Source organism: Myxocyprinus asiaticus, chromosome 17, assembly GCF_019703515.2.
Source record: "Myxocyprinus asiaticus isolate MX2 ecotype Aquarium Trade chromosome 17, UBuf_Myxa_2, whole genome shotgun sequence".
Taxonomy (NCBI): Eukaryota; Metazoa; Chordata; class Actinopteri; order Cypriniformes; family Catostomidae; genus Myxocyprinus; species Myxocyprinus asiaticus.
The window spans coordinates 38,943,838-38,970,436 of record NC_059360.1 but is presented as its reverse complement, the minus strand read 5'-3'; the positions used below and the strand labels follow the sequence as shown (position 1 = coordinate 38,970,436).

At 37.4% G+C, this 26,599-nt stretch overlaps 1 protein-coding gene across 4 annotated transcripts in view; it reads left to right on the top strand.

Annotated features, from left to right (window-relative positions):
- LOC127454688 (forkhead box protein N3-like) overlaps nt 1–25,744 on the top strand; it is a 122,261-nt gene extending 96,517 nt beyond the window's left edge. For all 4 annotated transcript variants that reach the window (XM_051722058.1, XM_051722061.1, XM_051722060.1 and 1 more), the window contains exons 5-6: nt 14,542–14,650; nt 21,696–25,744. In XM_051722058.1, the coding sequence (XP_051578018.1) occupies nt 14,542–14,650; nt 21,696–22,167 (581 nt within the window). In that variant the 3' untranslated portion in view covers nt 22,168–25,744. The remainder of the gene's footprint in view (nt 1–14,541; nt 14,651–21,695) is intronic.
- The last annotated feature ends 855 nt before the right edge of the window (nt 25,745–26,599 follow it).

The window sequence follows — 26,599 nt, the reverse complement described above, 5'->3', positions numbered from 1 at the left end:
CTCAGCTCCACCCATCCCTTTCTAGCTCAACCTATAATATGAGTTTAGGATGTGGCTTCTTGTAGTAAACTGTTCAACTTGTAGAATATGATCATCCATGACAGACATGTATAGAAGAAAAGAAATTCAAAGACTTGCGAAAAGACTCAGATACAGAGAACGGAGTAAAAACAGAGTGAACATTGGCGTCGCATTTACAAGATGGAGGACTTTGAGGGAATTTTTGGTGTTCGATGGAGACGCTAAACTCGCCGAGTTGCTTCTTGACATGTAAGCTTCACTCAGGGTATTGCCACACAAGTTAGCTCATACTGTCAAGCTTTAGATAAATTCATAAGAAACTCGAAATATCATACATCATCTGCAGTATCCCCTGTACACCCAGCTGGCGTTCAATGCAGTGATGTTATCAGATGAACCGATTCCTCTGCCACGCTTTCTGTTCGGTGTGTAAATGTTATAGTGGTCTTGTTTATTACGACGTTAAAGGTTTATCACCTTTTATTTAGGATGGGCAATTTGTTCATAGGGAATCAGAGGGTGCGAAAAGGCGTGATGAGTCTAAGGGGTATTGGCAACAGCTGTTAAAACAGACTCTTTTTTTTTATTACGTTTGGTGCCACTAGTAGTGCAGAAATTACATTCTCCACCTTTATAAAAAAACAAAACATGTTTTATATAGACACTGAATAAAGATTTCATTATGATCTTAAAGGATTAGTTCACCCAAAAATTATAACTCTCTCATGATTTACTCACCTTTAAGCGAAATGAAGATTTTTATAAGCACATTTCAGCTATGTATGTCCATACAATTAAAGTGAATGGGTGCCATGAGGTTGCTGGCTATTTGAAGGCCCAAAAGGCATATTTAGGCAGCATAAAAGTAATCCACATGATTCCAGTCGATCAATGAAAGTTTTCTGAACCAAATCAATAGATTTGTATAAGAAACAAATCGATAATTACAAAGTTTTTAACTATAAATCGTTACTTCCTGCCAGAGCTGGGAAACTGTTTGAAATGACCTAACTCTCGTGTGATGTTCGTTCCTCTGTTGTAAACAAAGTGCGTGCTTCCGTCTTCTTGTGTGAATGTGCCATCACGCTTACGTCACACAACAGCTCCGTGATGGGTCAGCTGGTAGCAGGAAGCGTTTTTAAAAAGTTAAAGTTTTAATTATTGATTTATTTTTTACACAAACCTATCGATTTACTTCAGAAGACATTCACTGATCGACTGGAGTCATGTGGAGTACATTTATGCTGACTAAATGTGCCTTTTGAAACATCAAACAGCCAGCAGACTCATGGCACCCATTCACGTTAATTGTATGGACATACAGTGCTGAAATGTGTTTATAAAAATCTTAATTTCGGTTCTGCAGAAGAAGGAAAGGTATACACATCTGGGATGGCTTAAAGGTTAGTAAATCATGAGAGAATTACCATTTTTGGGTGAATTTAAAATTATTACATAAATTCCACATTTGTACTCAATTCAAGCATGTACACATGAATTCTCTAGCTTATAAGTAAATATTATAAATGATTGTTTGTTTATTTACAATGTGAACAATGTCAGTCTTGAGAGAACTTTCATTTTTGAGTGAACTATTCCTTTAAGACCAAAATGTAACTCCTTTTCACTATAAATCTGCAGTCTCAAAGGCACAATAATGATTGGAAGAACAGCGCTCTTCTCGTGCATCAAACGCTAGGAAGTGTAATCAGGCTTCAAATAATGGTCGCACTTAGGAGACTGCAGATGGCAAGATTTATAGTGAAAAAGGCATTTTGCACCCAAAACCGATCATTACACTTCAGAAGTTCTATGAATGTGCATATGCATTCTATGAATATAAACATATCATAGTTTGTGTTCCACAAAAGAAAGAATGTTGAGTTTGAGACTGCATAAAGGTGAGTAAATGATGGGAGAATTTGTCATTTTTGGCTGAACTATTCCTTTAATGGATTGAGACCCAATTTGTTGGTTCCAAAGCCTATTGGTAATGTGTAAAAGCTTTAATATGTTGAGTTAAAGGTAATGCAGGTGACCTTTACGTTCAAGCTGTTCAAGTTTGTCCCCACCCCTTTTCCCTGTCATTTCTTGTCCTCTTATTTTATTGATAAATGGGCAAAAATATAAGATTAAGAATAATGTCAAAGTCAATGAGATGTCCCCATTTAGATTTTTAGGTAAACGTAAGTTAGTGTGTTGAATGGAATACTTAGGCAGTTGGGTTTTAGGAGTACAGTGAAATGTGTTTGACTGCTAGGTGGCCCCATTACCAGTGACAGAGCAGGATTCATTTAGCAGCTAATGTGCCAACTGTAAGCCCTTAATCTCCGAGCTCTCCCAAGGCCTACGCACTGCTGCAAGGCCTGAGGCAGGCACCTGAGGGAAATTACTGACTTCTTTCAAACTTAGAGAAATTCCTGCATGTCAACACAAACCATGTGACGGCACCCACACAAACATGCTCTACGTGTTTATTCATCACTGTAACGTCGGATGCCTCTGAGCTCAGTTTAAAGAAGCATACAGTAGAGTTGACGCCTTTGAGGCGACCCGCTCTAGATAAAGAAGTTGCTTTAATCTTATCAGAATGAGGCATTACACCAAACTGTGCATTTTCTCTTTTTAGCTTGCAGTAGTTTTTAAAAGCTCCCTGATTCTCACCCTGCTGTGTGTACTATACATTTTGCCAGCTGAAAAATAAACAACACTAGCTTTAGGAGTTTGACAGGGTTATTAGCCCTCTCTGATTTCTATCCCCCTCTCCCCTTTCTCTTCTAGCGTTCTCAGTCTGTTTTTCTCATCCTCTGGAATCCAGAGGTTGCGGTTTCTTTGCCAACACAGTGTATTTTGGGAAGGCATTTCATGTTATTAACTGCACAGTTAAACTTAGTTGTTGCTGCAAACACGCAAATCCCCATCCACATCATTATAAAAATGGTAATTGACCTTTCACTGGGTTTTTTTATTTAATTTATTTATTTCCCAGATGGAGGGTCGTTCCACTGCTCTGGCTCATTGCTTAACTGGGACAGCTGTACTTCAGTAGTTTTTGGTATCGAAAGGGAACCATTCAACTACGTCGAAAAGAGTGTCAGAATAAATAACATATTATTTAGAAATGTATCATATTAGAAATTTATTAAGTCAGCAAAAGTACTTAATTTACACCAGTCTAACTAGATTTCTCACAATACAATCAATAGAGCTCTCTACATTGGAAGTTCCTGTTACAGTGTGTCACTATGCGCTGTAAATTGACAGATACGCCGTTTCTAGTTTTAACGCACATACTATACCACTTATCCCTGTCCATCTGAAATAACATTTTATTTGCAAATGTGTACATTTTTGCTATGAACTTTGAAGTTTTGTTTGTAAAACCATTCTTACGTAAGTTGTTTCATTTAGTTCAGTGCAACAATTTCGTAAGAATTGATTTATGAACAGACACACAGAAATCCATTCTGCCTTTGCAGCCCACTAAATTGCAAGTAAATCACTTGCATATCTGACCAAATTGCTATGTGACTAAAAAATTACTGTTATTAGCAGTGTTGGCTGTGATCCAATTACATAGTTATTAGTTAATGTAATCCAATTACTTTTAAGTAAAAAAAGTAATGTAATGCATTACATTTAAAATTCTTGTAATAAGATCACTGATGACCTTCGTGGTCACTGGCAGTGGCAGGGGAACATCCTTCGTGGCTGTGAACACAGGTAAAGACAGGGAAACGACCTCCGTGGTCATGGGCACTGGCAATGGCATGGCAACAGCCCTCGTGGCTGTGAACACAGGTAAAGACTGAACAATCTTCATGGTCGTGGGCACTGGCAATGGCGTGGGAACAGCTCTTGTGGCCGTGAACACAGGTAGAGACAGGGGAACGACCTTCGTGGTCACAGGCACTGGCAGGGGAACAGTCTCGGTGGCTGTGAGTGCTGGCAGTGACAAGGGAACGGCCTCCATGGCTGGGTTACTGACTTTCAATTTATTAAATTACTTTTAAGTACATTATAGGGTTATGGTTATTTCTAATTTGTTATTTATTTAGAATACATGAATTATGGCCCTGTAACGAGTCATTGTGAAGGAGAAATATGAGGTGCTGAGTGTATTACTTGTGTGTAACAATGAACAAGGAAGAAATATACACATTTTGAATAACTACCTTAAAAGTAAAGTAAGAAATTATTAGTAATTGTAATGGATTACTATATTTAAGTAACTTACCCAACACTTTTTATTAGCCACTGGCTAGTAAATGTGTATATGTGAAGTAACCCCTTCAGTTGCATTACGCTTACATGTCGTGTCAAAAGTCTGGTGAGAAAAAAAAAAATGTACTAGCCAATGGCACATTTTATTCTTTTTCCATTGAAAATAACACCGGAAACTGCACCCATTTATTTTTTACCATAAATGCAACTGTTCCTCATAGTTGTCGTGGAATGACGCAACATACTGTTGGTTGCTTTCAGTGTAGACACATTTTGTTTTAGTATTTTCCAGTCTTTTTGGTTGTTTAAAAAAAAAAGCTTATACCTCAACTCAACCTTAACTATGGGTTTAATGTTTATAAATGTCCGTTTTGTTTGAAGACGTGGCACTTAAAATGTTTTAACCCTGCAGCCTAGACGCAAGCAGATCCGCAAAGTGTTGTAGTTACGTTTGCGCTCCCAACTACACATGCTAAAAGCTCATCAGATCCTGACACTTAAACAAACGGTGGGTCTCCACCTTGTGAATAATAGATATTCTTCAAACACTCCACCAACACATTCATTTGTCTGCAGAATCAAAGCAGAGCTCACACACTGTGCCTTCAAAACATGCGTTGGCATCTCGTCTGCCTCTCTTTAACGGAATGCCAGCATGTACACAGCCAGCACTGACTTTAAAAGCATTCTTCGTTTCCTTGCATCTGCTTTATGTCAAGTAGTAATTCAGCGGGAACGTTGCATAACGTTGAGACCTGTGTGCTGTTTATCTTTCGGCTGACCTTGCTCCCAGTCACCAGAGTGAATGGCGGGATCTGAGCAAAATACAAAGGCCTGCTAAGTGCCGGATATGGGGTGGACGGGGTGTCTTGGTTGCCATGGCAGCTTTGTAAATAGTTGTGAAGCAGCAAGCGGGAGATTAGTCCCTAAGGAGGTCACATCACTGTGTGACCTACAAAGGGCTCTTCGATCTTTGCCAGTGTACTGACAGCAATTCCTTGTGAAGTGACATTCTTAAACAACATTTTGTTTGGAAACCAATTTAGCATTTTATTTATGAAAGCCAGAGAGTTGGTTAATCTGCTAGGCATGTCTGCGGAAGGACTTCTCATAGCAAGCCAGGAATCCATCACCACAGCCAAGTGCTTTTGTTGGCATTGTGGTGAAGAAATGTTACGACAGCATCACTTTGCACAAGTATTCCTGCCTCAATGCCTCAAGATAGCAGTGTATCACTTGACTGCTTTCTGCCTTTTAATTCCTCCTAATGTTTATATTCATCACACTGAAAATATCTGAGCTCAAATCTGATTCCTCCAAATCCAATCTGTGGCCCTAAAGTTCTTCCGGCGAAAGAATTAAGCTAAATGCATGTGCTTTATTGCACAACAGCAGGTGCCGAGTTTACAGTACAAGGAATTTGTCATCTGCATTTTCCATTGCTTTCACTCTTCCTTTCAGTCTCCCTCTCTCTCTTTATCTGTCTTTACCTCTCACTCTCTTTGTCTCTCTCATTATACCCTGGAGGAGCGAATGCAGTGGATGCAGTATTAGATTAAACGATGGGGCGAGGATGCATGTTTTTCTGCCGTATTTTTTACAGAGTTGTAGTCACCATTAAGACTCGCTGGAGTTCATCTGGATTCTTTATGCTTGTTGAATCAGATATTTGTGGTCCGGCAGACATCGATGGCAGACATTCCTGGAGCTGATATCAAATCAGCCAACGTATGTACAGTATGTATGGCTCAATCTTCGGTTTTGGAGCTAGAGACTTCCTTCTGGCAGCAGACGAGGAGCCCAGTACCAAAACCAGAACAAGAGAAAATGAAGACACAGATTATGCTTAAAGGAATATTTCGTGTTCAATACAAAGTAAGCTCAATAGACAGCATTTGTGCCATAGTGTTGATAACCACAAAAAAAAGGAAAAATCTAGGTTACAGTGAGCCACTTACAACTGAAGTGAATGGAGACAGTTTTTGGAGGGTTTAAAGGCAGAAATGTGAAGCTTATAATTTTATAAAAGCACTTACATTAATTATTCTGTTAAAACTTAAGTATTTGAGCTGTAAAGTTGTTTAAATCTTCATTTATACAGTTGTTTTAAGGTTTATGGTGTTACGTCGTCATGGCAACGAAGTTGTAAAATTGTAAAATTTTAAACTTTACATAGAGAAGTTTAGTAATCGATTTTAGCACACTAAAATCATGTTAACTTGCATATTGTTTACATCTTGTGGCTATACTTGAAACAGTGTATATTTTAACATTTACGAATTGGCCTCATTCACTTCCATTGTAAGTGCCCTATGGAAACCAGATTTTTACTTTTTTAAAGAAAAGAAGAAACAAGTCGAAATTCATTTTTGTGGTAATCAACATTATACCACAAATGCTGTCGACTGAGCTTGGTGTTCCACCCAATAACACTGAGTAAATGAGTAAATGATTTGTCAGACGGGTGAGAGACAGGACCCAAGAGCAGAGGTGACAGTTCAAAAGTATTTATTAATCAATACAAAGTTCTCTCAAACAAAGAAAGCCCAGACACTTTTTCCCCTGACACGCGGGCAGAGACCGAGGAATCCTCCTCCAAGGGAACTGGGCGACGATATCTGCAACTGCAAGGTAAACCAATATTAGACAACACATTGATCGCCTTTAACAACACAACAACAACAACAAGACAATGATCCAAACTCAGACATGACACATGAGGGGATATAATTAAGTGGGGAAACAAACAAGAGGCAGGTATCGCTCGCAGCTGAAGGTTGTAATGATCAGCGTTCCCATAGAAACAATCAGTGTTCCCATGGAAGTGCTGATTCAGCATGCCAGCGGCACCTGAAACACATAAGGTCAAAACGTAAACACGCTTTGATAAAAACAGACCGGGAACAATCATGCCACGGCCCTCGTCAGAAAAAAACTCAACCTGTCAAGGTGACAGGGTCGTGACATCACTGGAGGGCGCATTGCGGTAACCCACCACCGGACGCAAAAGCACGTACACAAAACACAAGACAGACAGGGGACGATGATGTCATGGTCCTTGTCAGACAAAACCCAACCTGACAGGTTGACAGGATCATGACATCACCGGAGAGTGCACGGCGGTAACACACACACGACGGTCCCAAACAACCGGACCCTTGCACTCACACAAAGGGGTTACACAAAACACAGAGGCAGGCCAATACTGCCACGGTCCCGTCAGGCAGAACCCCAACGTGACAAGGTAACCGGACCGTGACATGATTACAGAATTTTAATTTTTGGATGAACAACCATTTATTTATTTGGGGACAATTTAGTGGATCTGAGCTGTCCAATTCACTGTTTTCACTTCAAAGACCATTGTCTATCTATTTACTTGAGATTATCATCTCAGAATGTCTTGAATGCAGTCATGCCAGATAGATACTAGGACTGTACACAAGCAGACATTATTCTCTTTCGATAGGTCTTCATGGCTCTGGTGGTACATTTTTCTGACCTTAAAGCTGAGGATTTTCTTGCAATAACATACTCTGATACAAGTCAAGCTTTTAGTCGGTCACTCTATTCGGCCTCTGACCTTGCTTACTTGAACTTGTTCTAACAGAAGTGTGCTGGTGCATACAAAAGCTCCTTGAGTACACCTCCTTCACTGATGTGTATACAGAAAGAAACCCAGTGGCCATAGAGCCCATGTGCAGAGGCTGATTCTTGGGAAGACGTGGAGTCCCTGCTGTTTGGCTTTTGTCAGTAAATAAGCGCTCACTCTAGAGAGGCAGTGGTGCGTGTCATAGGCCCGAATGCATGAATCATACAGCCTCTAGATGTATTGTGTGAAAACAATGGCCAAAAGCACTCTTGCCCTGAAACTCTTTATATAAGCAGCACTTTTAAGGTACTTCTTACTAAGTGTGTAGTTTGCCCAAGGAGCAGTCCTGTCAGGAAAGCTCAAATCTGATCAACAGATTGGCTGCTGTGAAGTTTAAACTAAAGGCAGTTTCAATGTAGAATCATATGACAATTTTGTCATTTTTCATGTCATTCCAATCCTTTATGACTTTTTTATTTTGTGAAACACAAAAGGGAAAGTTTAGCAGATTATCCGGGGTGCTCCATACATTAAAAGTGTTTGGGGATGAATGCTATTGAGCTCCAACAATGTAGTCCATACGCTATATTTAAAGTCTTCTGAAGCCATATAGAAACTGTGTACGAGGAAGAGACCAAAATATACATCTTTCCTTTCGCTATAGATCTTACATATCATTTGCACTTCCACATTTTCAGACTTGCCACATTGCAGTTGGTTTGAGACATGCAAGAATCAAATGTTTTTGGCATAATTGATGTCAAGCTTAGAATGATGCGTCTTTCTGAAGAATATTTGAATATATACATGACTGCAAATGAGATTTGAGAGCTACAGTGGAGGAAAAAAGTTTAGTGAATAACATCAATTTCAGTCTGTTCCACACACAAAGCCTTGTGGCTTTAGAGAATGTGGAAAATATTACACAAGTCATATGGACTACTTTTATGGGACTTTTTTGTTGTTGTTGTTATTCTTGGGGTTCAACTGCATCTGTCCTCATACACTTTCAGTGTATTGAAAAGAGCATCCAGGAATTTTCATTTTTGGATGAACTAACCCCTTAAGGATTTGAAATGGGGCCATTATTGTTTAGTGTCAGTTTTTACTTCAGCTGGGTAATATGAAAGTGTCCAGAGTGATCTGAAATGTTCTCTCAGATGTTGAAGTTGTCCTGCTTTTTTTGCAAATGACTCCCCCTTCTGGATCAATTGTGCAATGGAAGAGGCCAAAGACTATTGTGGTTTAAGGAACATAGGGCACGGTTGCATATAAAATATAAACATACAGTAGATATTACAACAACAATAAAAACAGTGCAGATGTAGGTAAAATAAAAAGCATCATGCCAATCACCAAGTTAAACACACTGTAAAAAAAATCCTGTTATGTTTATGGTAAAAAAAACTGGCAACTGTGGTTGCCAGAAATTCACCTTAAAAAAAAATGGTAACCACGCTTCAGTCTTTACGGGATGTAATTTTGATGCCTGTATATTTTACGGTGCATTACCGTTGATATCATTAAATGATATAAACTTAAAACTTAAACCTTCTGAAACTGTAAAAATCTGCTTTTCACTTTATAATATATTGTTAATCACTGTAGTAATTACAGAAAGGCACATGATGACATGAAGTTTATCAGTAGTGGTCTTTCCAAGAGCAATGACCAATAAACATGTAGAAACCGTGCTCAGTGTCACTCACACAAACATTTAACACCAACATATGTGAAATAAAAATAATGCAGTAAACATTAACTAAACTACATCAAATATAACACAGAACACCCCAGTGTAGATAAGTGATATTAGAAATAAGAAGAAACGTAACTATTCCCATAAAATACAATGAAATGTGATGGGTTACGCAGGGAATTCTGGGAATGCTTGATTATTCTTTATTTTTTTACCGTACTTTTAACAATAATTTATCGTAAAAAGTACATGTACTCTCTTGTTGAACATAATATACATTTTTACCATTACTTATACAGTCAAAACATACTTTTTACATGTAAAAAATGTAATTCTTACAACATATTACCGTAAAATTACATGCATTGTCTTTTAAATATTTAATCATTTTTTACCGTATATTTTAAGGTAACTGCCCGTTAACCAATTAACGTTTTTTTACTGTAGCATTTTTGCAGTCCTTTACCGTTAAAATTACGGACAATTTTTACAGTGCACAACAATTCAACTGATCCATGTTGGAAAAAAGAGGTGTTGGAGAGAGAATTAGAGAGAAACTGACTCTTCCATTAAGAATAGTGTATTAGGGAAGCTTTTTCCAGGGCCATCTGCCATGGGCATTAATACGCTTGAGAGGAATACAGAGATAGGCGAATGAACAGTCTGATGGCATTTGTGCACTGACTATGCTCTGCCTCTGCCATGCCCCAGTGACAGTGCCAGGACACCTTCCCATGGGCACCAGAGTGACAGAAACAGCATTGAATCACTGCTTATTTTTTAACAGCTTTAGCTTATGTTTTGCAGTGTTTGTTTTGTTGCATTTGCACTAAGCTTCCTGCAAGTTACCATCAGTGATAATTTATTAGCTGCTGTATAATTAACTGTATCTTGATATTTTACAGCTTTCTTAAAATATTCAATATAGATATCAGTATTTATGTATTTGCTCTGAACTGGTTTAAAATTGTTTTTTCTTTGTTTTCAATAAGGAACCATAATTTTTGGTTGTGACCATTGTAGCCAATTTGATGCAAGAGAAAATACAGTAAAAGTCTAGTTAAAGAGCACCTATTATGGTTTTTAAACGTGCCTAATTTTGTTTTAAAGATCTCATACAATAGATTTACGTGCATCCGAGGTCAAAAAACAGGTGTTTCAGGTGTTCAGAATCGGTTCTTTCTTTTGGGAGTCAATAACTCCATTTGTCGTGCACTTTGATTTTTGAAACTTTGCAGACTTTTTTACATTCACAAACAGCTATATAACACACTACATCAAAGGTAATATTTGAAAAACCATAATAGGTGCTCTTTAAAAATAATAAAGGCATATTTTTTCAGTTTCACTCTGTTTTCCACAAAATAAACACAGGTTAAGATGGAATATTCAATTGATTTTATTTATATGCCCTAATATAACAAAACATAATAATAAACAGCCATATTTAAATTTTAATACATAAAAATGTTAGACAGGAAAAGATAAAAAAAAGATATTTACAAAACAAATCAATGAATCAGAACTAATACATTTTTTGCTTCTTTAAAATGAACTGATTCACAGAAATGTATCAAACTCTAACACCATTTTTGCTACTGAATTTATCAAACAAAACAGTCAGCTATCAAAACATTTCTGTCTGAACCAACTCAGTCTCATAAGTCGTAATAATTAGTACAAGATGGCTAAATCATAAGACATCATGTGAGTTGACTCGTACAAAAACATACGACTTCTACTCCCCAAGAGAAAAATAAACAAACCAATGAACGATGCTATTACGATTTTCCTAAGTTTAACCCCTAACCAGAACTAACCAAAAGTCTAAACCCATACTCCTAACCATGATTTTAATAGGAAAGTACCTTTTGTATACCATGGAAGAAAAAAATTACAGTTTGGAACTAAAGGAAGGAAGCTTATTGCAGATTATTACAGGTTGTTGACATACATGTTTATTGCATAAATACATATGAGTTACCAGATTTCATTTATAAAAAATAAAGTGTTGTAAAGGAGGCTAGCTAAAATTTCAATTTAAAAAGGGTTAGGGTTAGGGTGGTACCTTAATGCGCCCCTGCTGACGGCACGCCCTTCAGGAAACTTAAGGGCCACATTAAAAACATCGCAGTAGTCACAATTTTATATCGCCCGCAAAATCATGGCAAATATTTTGTGAATATCCGATATCTCCCTGCCCTAACACCACATGGAAATTCTCAGTCAATGGTGCTAAACATGAAGCAATTCACTGCGATTGCAGAACAATTTTTCTTTCTTATTAAGCCAGCTAACTCTTTCTCGCCTTTGTCCAGTGCTCTCAATCACATAAAAGAAGGAACATTCCCAGGCATGAAAGCATCACTGGCTTCCCTCCTGATGTGGCCGCACTGTGAATGCGGTTTCCCTTTGTGTCACGCTGTTGTTTCTGATGCCTGGATGGATGGCTCGACACGAACTGCCTTCAGTGGGAATAGATCATCAGCCATTTAGTTTGCTAGCCCATCCACACTAATTGGTGGAGAGCCGCACATCTCTGTCAGTTCGCATTGCGCACTCGGGTAGCTGGGACGGGCTCTGTCACATCGCTTTACCTTGTTATGACAGTGTGTTCCCTCTGGGTTGGGGGTGGGGGGGGGGGTTTATGTTGAGAGGGCACCCAGCCAGTCCAGATGTTCATTTCAGCTTCACAGCCACAACTCACTGTCACCTAGTTGAGTTCTGGAACTATGGCATACATAGGGGGACTGGTTGCCAAGGCAACAATGCTCCTGCCTAATGGGCAGATCAGTGTGCTGGATTCTGAATGATTGGTTATTTTTTGCTTTTTATGTGTTTGCCATCTGTTACGAGTCCAGGTTCATTTTCCAGATGAAGCTATATGTTGCCTCTTGCTGGACCAGGAGAAGGGCCATAGCTAAAAATGTGGCATCTTTGGTTAATCCTCATTAAAGAAGGATGCTGGTCTGATGCACATAATGTGGTACATGGATCCATGAAAGTTTTGAGTTGGATGCTGAGTGTGAACTCTCTAAAGAGCCTCAAATATTGGAGAGAAAAATACCTTAGTATCAGTATCTTGAGAAATGAAATCAAGGACTGAATGTTGCAGTATATAGAGGGGTTGCTCTGAATACAGTGAATGCTTGTGGTAGTGTGATTCTGGTAACCGAAAGGTTGTTGGTTTGAATCCCCTAAGGCCAATCCATGAGCTGTCGCCATTGTGTTCTTGAGCAAGATACTTCAGGTTGCTCTAGGGAGATTGTCCCTATAGTAAGTGTACGATAAGTCAAAGTGTCTGCTAAAAAAAAAGAACTTCATAAAATTGATAGTTCCACTTCCACCTCAGTTTTGATTGGATGAGCTGCATTCAAAGCCGTTGTAAAATAGCTGATATACAATATGCAAACGTGTGACCGCACGACTAAATTCTGTATTTAAGGAATATTCCGGGTTCAGTACAATTTAAGCTCAATATCAGCAGTTGTGGCATAATTTTGGTTACCAGAAAAATGTATTTCGACTTGTCCCTCCTTTTCTTAAAAAAAATAAATAAATAAATAATAGCACAAATCTGGGTTACAGTGCACTTAGTGGAAATGAATGGGGCCAATCCATAAACTTTAAAATACTCACCGTTTAGAAAATATAGCCACAAGATGTGAGCAATATTCTTGTTTGCATTATTTTAGTGTAATAAAATCGCTTCCAAACCTTTTCTGTGTAAAATTGCATAACATGTTATAAGATGGATTTCCTAAAATGGCTGTAAAAACATGATTTAATCAACTTCACAGCTCAAATAATACACAAGTTTTAACAGAAGTGCTCTTATAAAATGATGAGCTTCACATTTCTGCCTTTAAACCCTCCAAATACTCTTCCATCTGCCTCACTATAACCTCGATTTTTGCTTTTTTTTTTTTTTTTTTTAAAGAAGAGTATTGAAGAGTGTTTTCACGTCATGTCGGAAATTCTGTGATTATGAGTTGACAACTCTACAGCTGTGGCAACACTTATAATGCCAAAATGGATCCATGTGTGGCTTTGTTGTTGATTACAGCAAAATATTTAGTCACTACATTATTTCATTAAAACAAAGAAAGCGCTCCATGTAACACTGGCTATAATACAATGTTATAGCAAATAGAAATATGTGTTCACTACCTTTAACTGTTTAGGCTGCAGTCATTTTTGTTTTTTTGCATGACGTTACTATGGTCAAGTCAGAGCTTTCATACAATTTAGGGTTTACAACTTGTAATTACATGTTCAACGAAAATGTGAATCAGAATCAGAATCTCATAATTACTGTAATTACCAGTAATTTATTTATATGGCTTATTGCTTTAATTGATTTACTTGTGACTTACTAGTGCTTCTTACTAGAAGATTAATATTTACAGTAGCATTTTTTGTAAGGTGCTTTGATAAGAAAGTGTGTTGTATGTACTGTACATAAATGTAGTACTTACACTAGAGATGTAAAACTCAATACAGTGCACTTCTGGGGGTATTTCCAGAGATAATTCGGGATAAAATGTGCACTTATAGAATTATCAGCAGGCAAACAGCCCAGAAGAATGCAAACAATCAGATAACAGTTCACTTCCCTGTAAAATCAACCAACCACTTTACTAGACTGGGGGTGGGGGGGTGGTGTCTTGTTTTCTCTTTTATCATCTGTATGGACTATTTTCTTAAACTTCAATTCTTCTTTTACCATTTACAGAGGAAAATAGGAAAGCTGCTGTGTTTTGTGATACATAAATGTGGTCTGATGCTTTTAAATTGACTCAGTATTTTGAATGTCTGCTATGAGGAATGCCAGGATCCTTTGCATATCTTATGCCAATCTTGTTTGATGTGTGCAACTAAAATATCCTTGGGGATGAATTAGCACACAAAGTGTGTGTCAATGTGTATGTACTGTATATTTGTGCTCTTATAGGCTTGAAGGTATCATAAACATTAATGGACATTATCTTTGCTCTCTCCACAGTCCCTCAGGGAGTGATCCAGAATGGAGCCTGTATGATGAACCAGGGCATCTTCCCAGGAATCCGACCCCTTCCCATTAGCCCCATTGTGAGCAGGACAGCTGTTGTCAGGTCAGTCCTGTCCCTTCAGGTCTCTTCCCACCCATTTTCTTATCTCCACTGACTCATGATATGATTGACAGATTTATCAGCTAATCAGGATCATGCTTACATAGTGACTGCAGCTCAAAAAAGCACTGATCTCTCATTTTTACAGTCCTTAAATTCTGGCTGCTCTGTTCTTCACATTTCATTAGATTACAACAACCAGGTCTTCTACATACATTAGCAAACCATCTTATTCAGGCCAAAGCTCTGGTCTTGCATACATGATGTGACATGAATAATTGATCACATACACTACGTTTTTAAATCGCATTAGTGATGTGCATGGGCCGTCTTGGCATTAAACATTCATAAACCTGGGACGCTGAAACGGGGCGCTAGCCCTCAGGTACTGCATGCGAGTGTCTGCGCACTGCCAGCCCTAGGCATATGTGTCCTCAACTAAACGTAAATGGTCTCAGGGTCTGACCCGGTTGCAGAGTTGGACGTTATAATCATTGATACATTTGAATGCAAAATGTGTAGTTTTGTGTCCTTATTTTGTCTTTGACAATTGGGCACGATTTACCCTAAATTCTCCATAAAATGGTGATTCTAATTAGATTCTCATTGGGTGATTCTCAATAAACATTTCAAGAAAATGGGTCTCATTCACAAATAATTGCATGGATTTTGTGTACTTGTATATGCACAGGAGCAGTTTTCAAAAAAAAAATTCTGCCAGATGCATACGCACATAAATTTGTTCTAACCTTCATACTAATGTTAATGAACCCAGATTCTTCTAAATGAAGGCGCGCGTGTCCGCAGAATGTATTTTGCATAAAACATGCTCAAACCATCTCCATACCTGTAAATTGCAAATCTGTAGAGAAAGATATGCCAAAGTAAAGGCTGAATAACATCACACTACAAAACAGCACCATACGGAAAAACAAATTCGAATGATTTTATAATACGTACCACTATAGACATTGGATGAACTGAAGGTGTGCTTTGAGTGCTGCTCGTGCAGGAGCATTTATCTGTCTCATTGTCCACTGGTTCCGGCTGTGCATGTGGTCCAAATGGTAGTGCTGCCTTCCTTGGATGTGGTAGCCATTTATCAGGTTTCCTCTGTGGAATCAAAATTTGATTCCCTGTAACCCATGGTCACCATGGCAGGTGCCTAAAGTACCATCGAAAGTTGATAGTGCAGATGTTCGAAAACCAAAAACCAAGGTTTGGACCAGTTTTTATGCTAAGCCCAGTTTTTATTCCATGTTTATAAGGGATATCAGGAGTATGTGATTTTTGCATTCTGTATGTGTGGTTTCATTTGGTTCTGAATTTTATTGTAAATTTATAATACATTTTAGTGCAAACTTATTGGTGCAATTTCTGCATTAAAGTGTCTTTTCCCAAATATTATGCTCGAATTACTGCAGATGCACAGTTAGTGAATGAGACCTAATGTCCTGGTCCTATTTTACACCAAAATTTAAAGAAACAAATAAGAAATTATACATTGCAGATAGAAAATGAAGCCGATTTTTAGAGCCCTTAAATTATTTTACAGGTGATAATTATTTTCATGACAATTACGCACATTTTACCCCACAATTTTCATTACCGCAGTGCAAAAAAAGATGGTCATTATGATTTTCTCATTACCACAATGTGAAATAATGCCACAAAGCAAAAAATCTTAAAGTCCCCGTAAAGTACCTTGACGAGCTTCGTTTTCCCTGGCCTGTTTACGTATTTCCTAGTGAAACATGAAAAGTTTCGTTGGGACATGTTGAATGGCTCATGCCTTTTTTTAAAATATCCAGTAGGCTTTAGTTTTCATCGCAGCTCCTGTCAAAGTCACACAACCACCCCCCTTTTTCCATGCTGCTGCTGCTGCTACTAAAGCCGGTTTTCCACCATCGGGCAGAGTGGTTCTCGTTGCGAAACTGTGCCATTCAGTGCTGATACGGGCCAGTTGGCACAGTTACGGTTTCTTTTTACACTGTGGTTTTGAATGTACATGGCAAATATATCAGTTGGCGACATTGTGAGAGGTAAACATTGGAGCGAGTGCACTATGGAGGATGATCGCATATTCCAGCTTTTAGGACTGCTTTTTCCACTTGTATTTTCTCTGTAAAAGCCCCAAAAAAACATTACCCATGTCGCAAAAAAGGAAAGCAGTTTGCTAAGGGTTGTTCATGCCACCAGATAGGAACACACAGAAAGGTAAAAGTTCCCAGACTAGCTAAGAAGGACATTTATCTGGCAGCATTTAATAAAAAGAGGTACAACTGCTCCAGTCCTGCAAATAAAACTCTTTAATTCAGCTGTTCCATCATGACAAGGCAGGTTCCCTCAAGATAATGTACATAATGCAGTGGAGGGGGTGCTTAACTGTAATTATTAAACTGCCACAATTTAAAAAAAAATTCTAACAGCCCTAAAGATAAGCCTTATTTTCTTAAAATAAATAAATAATAATATTTAAATACAGTGTATATTCCAATTTCTTTCTTTTGAACTTGTGATGACATATGACCGAGACATGTTCTTCAAAGGTTTCTGAAGTCTCCTGCTCTCTGCACCGAAAGCAAAACTTGTTTTTTTCCATAAAAATAAGGCCCTTAACTTTAATAAATACCACAGATACCGTTATTATGACCAGACCATTCAGGGCAAAAGCAATTTTTTGGCGTAAAGAAGCCTACACAACTTCTTAGTTCTTGTATGACACCCGTAATGTACAGTGACAGCCGCAATGTGGTCCAAAGAGTAAATAGCTTTGCCTACTTCAAAATGAGTGACACTGCATTTAGGCATTAATTATTGAAGCAGTTTTTTTTAGTGTGCTGTGCTGTGGCTATAATTTATGAGTCATAAATGCACATATGAGCAGGAAGCAGAAAAGCTGTTATGATTATTTTTCTAACCACATAGGGAGTTTTAGTCTTTCTGCTGCAAATTTGCAAGCGCGACAGGATGTTCTGTGTCACTATGCATCCGCTGTATTAACTGTGACCAGTAGCACAAAACAACAGGCTTCCCATATGTCCTGGAAAACCAGGAATTTTGTGATGCAAACTATAAGTATGCCATTCATTGGTAAATTTCTTCTGTCTTTGGCACTTTCTTTTGCTTTTTGTTTTGAGTGACCCATTTAGCTCTATTCAAAAACGTTGACTCAACCAATGGCATGATCTGGGTTTGGGTCTATCTGTTTGTCCAATCAACATGGGGGGGGGGCTAAATAATCACCCTGGTCCATGAAGTGAACTGCTTATCCAGAGGTGAGAAACACACAGAAACTGCAAAATAATATATTACTGCTGTATATTAATGTAATGTTTACCGTGATAAAATAACAATGATACTGTATATTAAAGCAATATGTTACATATGTTATGTTCTGTTATGCAGCATTTCATTTGACCTAAATATCTCCAGTGTTGTTTCAGATTGTGCTTTGAGGATTTTGTATAAAAGCACTTCATTTGATAAAAGAATAATGCAATTTTGTTATGTTTAATCAGATTAAAACATAACTGCTTTAATTTTTAAAGTGTTATTTAATTCATTTGTTTAGACACATTTTGATAATAACATTTAATTAAACTATCGAATATAGAATTCAGAAAAATAACCATCTATTAACCACAGTATATACATCATGACCTCTCGTGTGTTTTTTCTTAAATATCACATCTGAACATGTAAAATGTCTTAGAATTGTCCTGGAAAATTGTGCCTTAAAAAGAGTGGGAACCCTGAACATGCATAACTGATAAGACGTTTAATTACTGTTTCTTGGGTAAGAGGCATAAATAGAGCTAAACTCTCTTTATTTGTGATTTTGCATGATATTACTTCACTGAAAAGTGGAACATTTTGTAATACGCCAATTAATATGCTTTTTAATGATGTTGCTGGACCAGCTGAAGAGCTGCTCCCAAATCTCAAGTGCATTTCAGAGATAAATATTTCATTTTTTTATACATGGGATGCTTGAATACAGCAGTACTTACAAAAACACTACTACTGTCTCTAAGTTCAAGAAATAACATCAATGAGATGTGATGTGATATATTTAACCATGAACATAATTCTAACTGTAAAAACGAAAATGAAAAAAATGGATTATATTTTGCATAAAGAAATTTAAGCCTATTTTTAGGACTATTTTTAAGATTGTTTTCATTATGAAATTATTTGAATGGCAATGGAGCATTTGAAGCATTTCCACTATATTCTCAATAGTGGATCTCATTCTTATTACTGCATGTAATACAATGTTTTATTTTTATTATTGTTATTATTAATTCAGAAACAAAATGGAAGTTCAACAACTGTATAAATGTTTTAAATGTAAATAATATATAATAATAATAATACGTTTAATTTATATAGCGCCTTTCCAGAGCTCAAGGACACTTTACAATAGTAACACAATAATACAAAAACAAAGAACAGTCACAAAAACACAGTTCAGATAGCACAGTCATTGAGAGTGAATACATAATGCATTAAGATAAATAACACTGAGAAAACAAAAAAGTTTTAAGTTGAGATTTAAACTCAGAGATAGAAGAGATGCTGCGAAGAGTCAGGGGGAGTGAATTCCATATATTGGGTGCTACTACGCTGAATGACCTGCCACCCATAGTAGAGATGCGAGATCTAGGGACAGAAAGGACTCTGGACCCAGAAGACCTAAGCGAGCGGATCGGGTTGTAGGGGAGAAGCAATTCACTAAGATAGTGAGGTGCCAGACCATGAAGTGATTTAAATGTAAGCAGAATTAGTTTATATTTGATGCGAAACAAAACTGGTAACCAGTGAAGTTCAAACAGGAATGGAGTAATATGAGCTGAGCACTTGGTATGTGTAAGAATTCTAGCAGCAGAAGCTACACACACACACACTGGTGGCCAAAAGTTTGTATAATAATGTACAGATTTTGTTCTTATGGAAGGAAATTGGTACTTTTCTTCACCTAAGTGGCATTCAACTGATCACAATGTATAGTCAGGACATCAATAACATGAACAATTACTTTGAATTTTTTTTTTTTAAATTTGTAAAACTACTTAAGCTACTTCAAAGAGTTCTCATCAAAAAATCCTCCATGTGCAGCAATGACAGCTTTGCAGATCCTTGGCATTCTAGCTGTCAATTTGTCCAGATACTCAGGTGACATTTCACCCCACGCTTCCTGTAGCACTTGCCATAGATGTGGCTGTCTTATCGGGCACTTCTCACTTACCTTACAGTCTAGCTGATCCCACAGAAGCTCTATGGGGTTAAGATCCATAACACTCTTTTCCAATTATCTGTTGTCCAATGTCTGTGTTTCTTTGTCCACTCTAATCTTTTCTTTTTGTTTTTCTGTTTCAAAAGTGGCTTTTTCTTTGCAATTCTCCCCATAAGGCCTGCACCCCTGAGTCTTCTCTTTACTGTTGTACATGAAACTGGTGTTAAGCGGGTAGAATTCAATGAAGCTGTCAGCTGAGGACATGTGAGGCGTCTATTTCTTAAACTTGAGACTCTGATGTACTTATCCTCTTGTTTAGTTGTACATCTGGCCTTCCACATCTCTTTCTGTCCTGGTTAGAGCCAGTTGTCCTTTGTCTTCGAAGACAGTGTACATCTTTGTATGAAATCTTCAGTTTTTTGGCAATTTCAAGCATTGTATAGCCTTCATTCCTTAAAACAATGATTGACTGATGAGTTTCTAGAGAAGGCTGTTTCTTTTTTGCCATTTTTGTCCTAATATTGACCTCAAGACATGCCAGTCTATTGCAACTCAGAAACAAACACAAAGACAATGTTCATTTAATGAACCAAATAGCTTTCAGCAGTGTTTGATATAATGGCAAGTGATTTTCTAGTGTCAAATTAGCAATTTAGCATGATTACTCAAGGATAAGGTGTTGGAGTGGTGGCTGCTAGAAATGGGGCCTGTTTAGATTTGATCAAAAATGACTTTTTTCAAATAGTGATGATGCTTTTTTTCACATCAGTAATGTCCTGACTATACTTTGTGATGAGTTGAATGCCACTTTGGTGAATTAAAGTACCAATTTCCTTCCGAAACAGCAAAATCTGTACATTATTCCAAACTTTTGGCTGCCTGTGTGTGTGTGTGTGTATATATATATATATATATATATATATTTCTTTATTATTATTTATTTATTTATTTATTTTTGCAGTACACTATGTCTACACTGGAAGCGATCAATGTTGCGTCGCAGTGCCCTGTCTACACTGGATGCATCCAAGCGAACATTCAAAGCTGTTTATTTGTCTTGTTGGCAGAAGTAGCACAAACAAAATAGAAAGTAGAACAGGGTATCCATTTACTGTCTGTGCAACAAGCCGCCACATGACATGTATCCAGTGTAGACAGCATCATTGATTATAATGAAAGCGATTTGCTTTTGTCGCATTGCGCCACACTACTCGCATCTGGTGTAGACAGGCTGTTATAGTAATTAAAATTGATGGTTCTTCATTGTCCAGAAAATTTTGGGGTGAAATAAGACCTGAATGTGTTCTTGATTGATTTCATCGCATAGATTCATTTTTTATTTGAATAGAATGATTTTATTGATGTGTATGTACAAGAAGTTTTTGCCGTCTGTGCAAATGCAGCTGTAACACATGTCCATGTCACACATATTACATGTTATTATAATTAATTATTATAGAAATAACTATTACAATATGTAATTACAAGCAGCCTCACAAAATACTTACACTGTAATCACATGAAATTCATTAGTACTCAGCAATTATAAATTCATAGTAGCATGAGCACTGTAATATAAAGTTTGACCTCAACACCTCTTACTTGTATTTAAAGGAATAGTTCACCCATAAATGAAAATTCTGTCATCATTTACTCATTCTTGTGTCATTTCAAACCCATTTGACTTTCTTTTTTTTTTCTTCTTCTTCTTTTTTTTTTTTTTTTGGTGAAACACCAAAAGAGATGGATTTTTTTAATGTTATTGATGTGTGCAGCTGTAGTATAATGTATCTCTCTTTGTTTTAATAGGTCAGTACTTGCTGGCTATGGAATTAACAGTGACGGCGAGCCAATCCTTAACTCGCCATTGGTTTGCAGTGACCCCAAGGATGACCACAACTACAGTTTTGCCAAATCTTCCAGCTCTGATGTCGGAGAAGAGACCCTCTGCGACGGAAGCGAGGTGAGCTTCCACGCCATCGAGGTCGGCAGTGACGCGGAGGATGACGACAAGAGCAAAATCAAGAAGGAGCCCAAGGAGTGGTCTGTGGATGCCCTCGCACTGGCCCAGCACAAGAAAAGGCAACATTTGACAAAAGCCAAACTGAGAGTGGCAAGTGACACACTTCCTCTAAAAAAGAGGCGCACGGAGAAGCCTCCGGAAAGCGATGATGAGGAAATGAAGGAGGCGGCCGGGTCCCTGCTCCATTTGGCGGGAGTCAGGGCTTGTTTGAACAATATCACCAACCGGACGGCTAAGGGGCAGAAAGAGCAAAAATAATGAACAGACTGTATTATAAAGAGGAAAAAAAAAAACATCACTTTGAATAGAATTTACTATTTTTTTCCAGGACATCAGGTGAATTCTACTGATTTGTGGCAATATCAACAATCACTTTGTTTTCCTATCTTTATAGGTAACATTTTAAGGAGGGTTTCTTGTTTAAGTTCACTTTTTAATTTTATTGTGTTTTTTTAATCTACGGAGATTGAAGCCATAGCTTTCCCTTTTTTTAAATATTAAGCAAAGGAATTCACTTGGCTGATAGATAAAGTGATAGAGCTACACACATAATTTGCCCTGAGTGTCAGTTAAAAACGTGATAGGAAATTTGTCTGCCTCTAAACGTAAATGATAAACATTGTGCAGTGTTCTCAATTTGTGGTGCAGCACGCCAGAGACAGATAATTACGATTGACAGTTATCTCTGACAGTTATCTCTGATGTGAATAAAATGTTTTCCCCTTGGTTAGAAGCACAGGGCCGTGCCAAAGACAATCCTGTGGGCTTGAGCAGTTCCTGTGATGTCACTTCCTCTTGATGCTCTGCCCTTTAATCCAGTCCAACAGCACTGGGCCATGCAGTAAACGCTCATGTCCTGTACTTGTCTTTGGGCTTGTATGAATCATAATTTTATGAGATAAGCCATAAGCCTTTGTTAAAGTGCTTTTTGGAGGCAAAGGCAACCTGATCTTATGGAATGACGTTACTATACCTACATTTTTGCAAAATAATTTTTACACGACTCGTTATATGTATCTCAGCAGTTTCCTGGTGAAATGAACACTAGAGGCGCGACAACAACCACTTTTATTCACTTTCGACAGATTATCAGTTCATAAACACTTCATTTTTGCCCTGTTCCTCACACAGTGCGATCTTAACGTCAAAACACTTTTACTATAGCACATTATGACTTGTAAGACGATACATTTTAACGTTTGCATTGCATAACCAACTGCATTTACAAGCTTATTCGAGTGGGTGCAATAGAGCATTGCACTAGTGATGCAAAGTTCCGGGGAATGAGTCCAGAAGAGCATGCAAGTCGCCACATGAGCCAAAAGTGTCATAGAAGCACCGCAAAATGATGTGGTTGCTTCAGCAACTGTTTTTTTTTATCTCACATTTACTTTTATGACACTATTGGTTAGGTTTAGGTTCAAGGTGTAGGTTAGGGACATAGGGTTTGTTGACTTAAAACTTGATAAAACCATCATCTGTTTGGGGGAAAAATTAACTCTGTTTTAGTGCCACACAGTGAACATTTCACCTCGGAACTGACGCGATACATATAGGTTGCCACATAATATAACTTTGTAAAAATGTTGCCCCAGTCTCGTAATTTTCATGAGATCAGGTAGGGCAAAAGTGACACATTAACAATATGTTTTTTAAAACTGCCCAAGTTTTTTCCTGAGCAATCAAAATGAGTGATATTGTCCATCTAAAGTGATAAGGGATGGTGATTTTTCTTCTTTGGCGCAATGAAAATGAAAACTTGGAGCTAATGCTACAATACCTGCCAATTGTATTTTAATAGTGAAAAATAATGACTGTGGAGTTGTTTTGTGTTTGTTTGTTTAAATTTTTTTTTTGTTTTGTTTCAAACCCTCGTGATGTAATAAGCAATTTCATTCAGTCAGGATAACACTGTATAAAAGTTACACTAGACCATTTTTTCCTTTCTTAATTTAAGCAATGTAGCCAGCAGGATTTTCCAAATCATGTTGCATGGGTTCTGTAAAGAAAAAGAAGACCGTTTTTTTTGTTTTGTTTTGTTTTTAATCAAAGTTCATGTAAGGTAAATAATGTATTTAGCATGGAGCATGAATTATTTTCATATAAATATAGATCATAGAGAACTACGGCACCGCCTCTAATTTCTATGCCAATAGGCCTAGTCTCTTTCGTTGTTTTCGTCTCATTTCATTTGTTGTCCTCATCATATTTCTGTTGAAGCAGGCATTTTAAGAATTACCTTCTTCAGGGACAAACAGTGACTGTTGGGAAACTCTCTCTGCAATATGACGACTTCACGCTACATGCAGGGCTAGGGCCGTCTCATAGACTACAGCCGCCATCTAACGAATACTGCTCCAGAGTTCCGAATTTCAGCGATGTCAGTGTCCGTGTCGTTAAGGAGAAATTCGTAGTGAGTGTCAGTCCTCCCAGCTTCTTCCTGCTTTGTGCCTGCTTTTATTTAATGTGTAATTCGGGTTTGCGTGTCTGTGAATTATTCAGGGTCTTCCATTTATTCCGCAAGACTTTGGATCTGCAGTACAAAATGAAACATAGTTTTGTTCGTTTTTCTCTGTATTACATTGTAGCGCTGTTTTGGAGAGTTGTCAGTATTGATTTAGTTGATCTTGTTACAGGCGGACAAACGGAAAGATATTTACACCCAAGCATACATATATTTAAGCACTTATAGGCAAAAAAGAAAGTGATACCAGAGCTCAGTGCAAACGCTAGTGTATATATTTTCACGACCTCGCCAAATTGCACTTTCATTGATTTAACATAAGGATGATTCAGTGCCAAAGCCTGTAATGAATCTCTATACACTGCAAAATGGAGGCCGCACACTTGATATGTATGTCAAATCATAAACATGTCAATAAGTTGTAGCATTTCTGTCAAATACCCATGTATGATATCTTCATATTTGTTAATATCACATTGCATTGCTGTAATTTGCTCATCTGGATGTCTTTTATTTCATAAAGTCATACTGCCTTCCCCTCTTATCTGATAATAATGGTTCGACCCAATGTTTTGTAGCGTGTTGAATGTCAAACTCATGAGTGTTAATGTAATGTATCCAATTGGCATGCCTTTTTACCTAACCAAGCTAGAAATTTCTTCCCCATATCAGAATACCCCCGATTTTAACTTTCATACAGATTTGTGTCCTTGTTTTCTGTTTGGTCTTTTATCAAATTAACATATGCCATATCAAGTTTCACTTCAAAATAGTTGAAATGGAGGAAAACCAGTAGCAGAGAAAGCTATGAATACTTTATATACACTGCCTTTCTTCAACAGACAACACTCACCATGTAACTTTTCCTTTTAGAGTTATTTCAGAGGCAAAACTCTGTTAAAGGAACTTAAAATATGTTAAAATGCATCAACAAGAGCCAGTCTAATAAGCGTTAATAGGAGGCGAAGTGTTTCTTTTTTTTTTCTCATTGTGTTTTTTTCATTGATAATTTTAGTAAAAGGTTCTTATGAACTGCCGTTATGTTAAGTGTTTGAGTATGTTAAGATGAAAGTAATGGAGTCCATTTGGTTTGAAATGAATTATTCGGTCTGATGGCATGTGCACCCAGCTAATATGTCAATATAGAGGCATAACTGCACTCTGTATTTCCTTGACTTGTAATCATATTGCCAAAGACAACAATTTTAATGATTAATGTAAATATCACTTTGTCCATAATTACGACAAATTCTATTTGTTTTTGTTTCATTTTATTTTTCTCCAAACCCTACCATAAAGTTTCTGTGACGTATTGTCTTCCAGTTGCAATAAAAAAAGAAAATTTAAAAAAATGTTTCAAAGATGATACTGGACTAGCATTATGTTTGAGTGAATGTTTTGTTGTTGATTTGACCATAGCTGAGCAGCTCTAAATGCTATGCATTGATTTTTACTGCTTAAAATAATCATAAAATATCAAATGGCTTTTCAAGCAATATATTTCCTGTTTAACAGGAATATTTCAATATTTCCTAAAGGAAGTGAAAGTGGAAAAGTAGACAAAACCAGAATGGTATGGGGATCATTGATATAGAATTACAGGCTTAAATTTAATTACGTTTTTGTTACTGAAAATCACTAATTCACCAACATGCACTTACCGACCACTTTATTACTTACACCTGTACACCTAATTATTCATGCAGTTATCTAATCAGTCAATTGTGTAGCAGCAGTGCAATGAATAAAATCAAGCAGATACGGGTTAGGAGCTTCAGTTCATGTTCACATCAACCATCAGAATGGGGGAAAAAATTTAATCTCAGTGATTTGCCCAAGCAGACTCCGAGATGTCGGCTCTCCCACTAATCATGAACTTTTACTCCTCCTTTGCTGACACTAGTCCAGCAACTAGTGGACCTCAGAGACATTCCAGGTGGGGAAGGTAGCCACATGCAAAGCAAAGGAATGTGGGAAGAAGTAACTCACTCCATTCCCCCATAGGAAAGACACATAAATCCCATAAAACAGACTTTTCTTCATTAATTTGTAGACAAACTGTTCTATAAATGAACATGCATATCCTAAGGACATTGTGTGTATGATTATTACGGTCTCGTATAGTGTCTTTTGTACTGTATACCATTTTGTGCATGCTTTATGACAGAACCACTAGATAATGTAAAATTATTGGTATCATGCTTCCTATCAAATTAATCCTTGTGT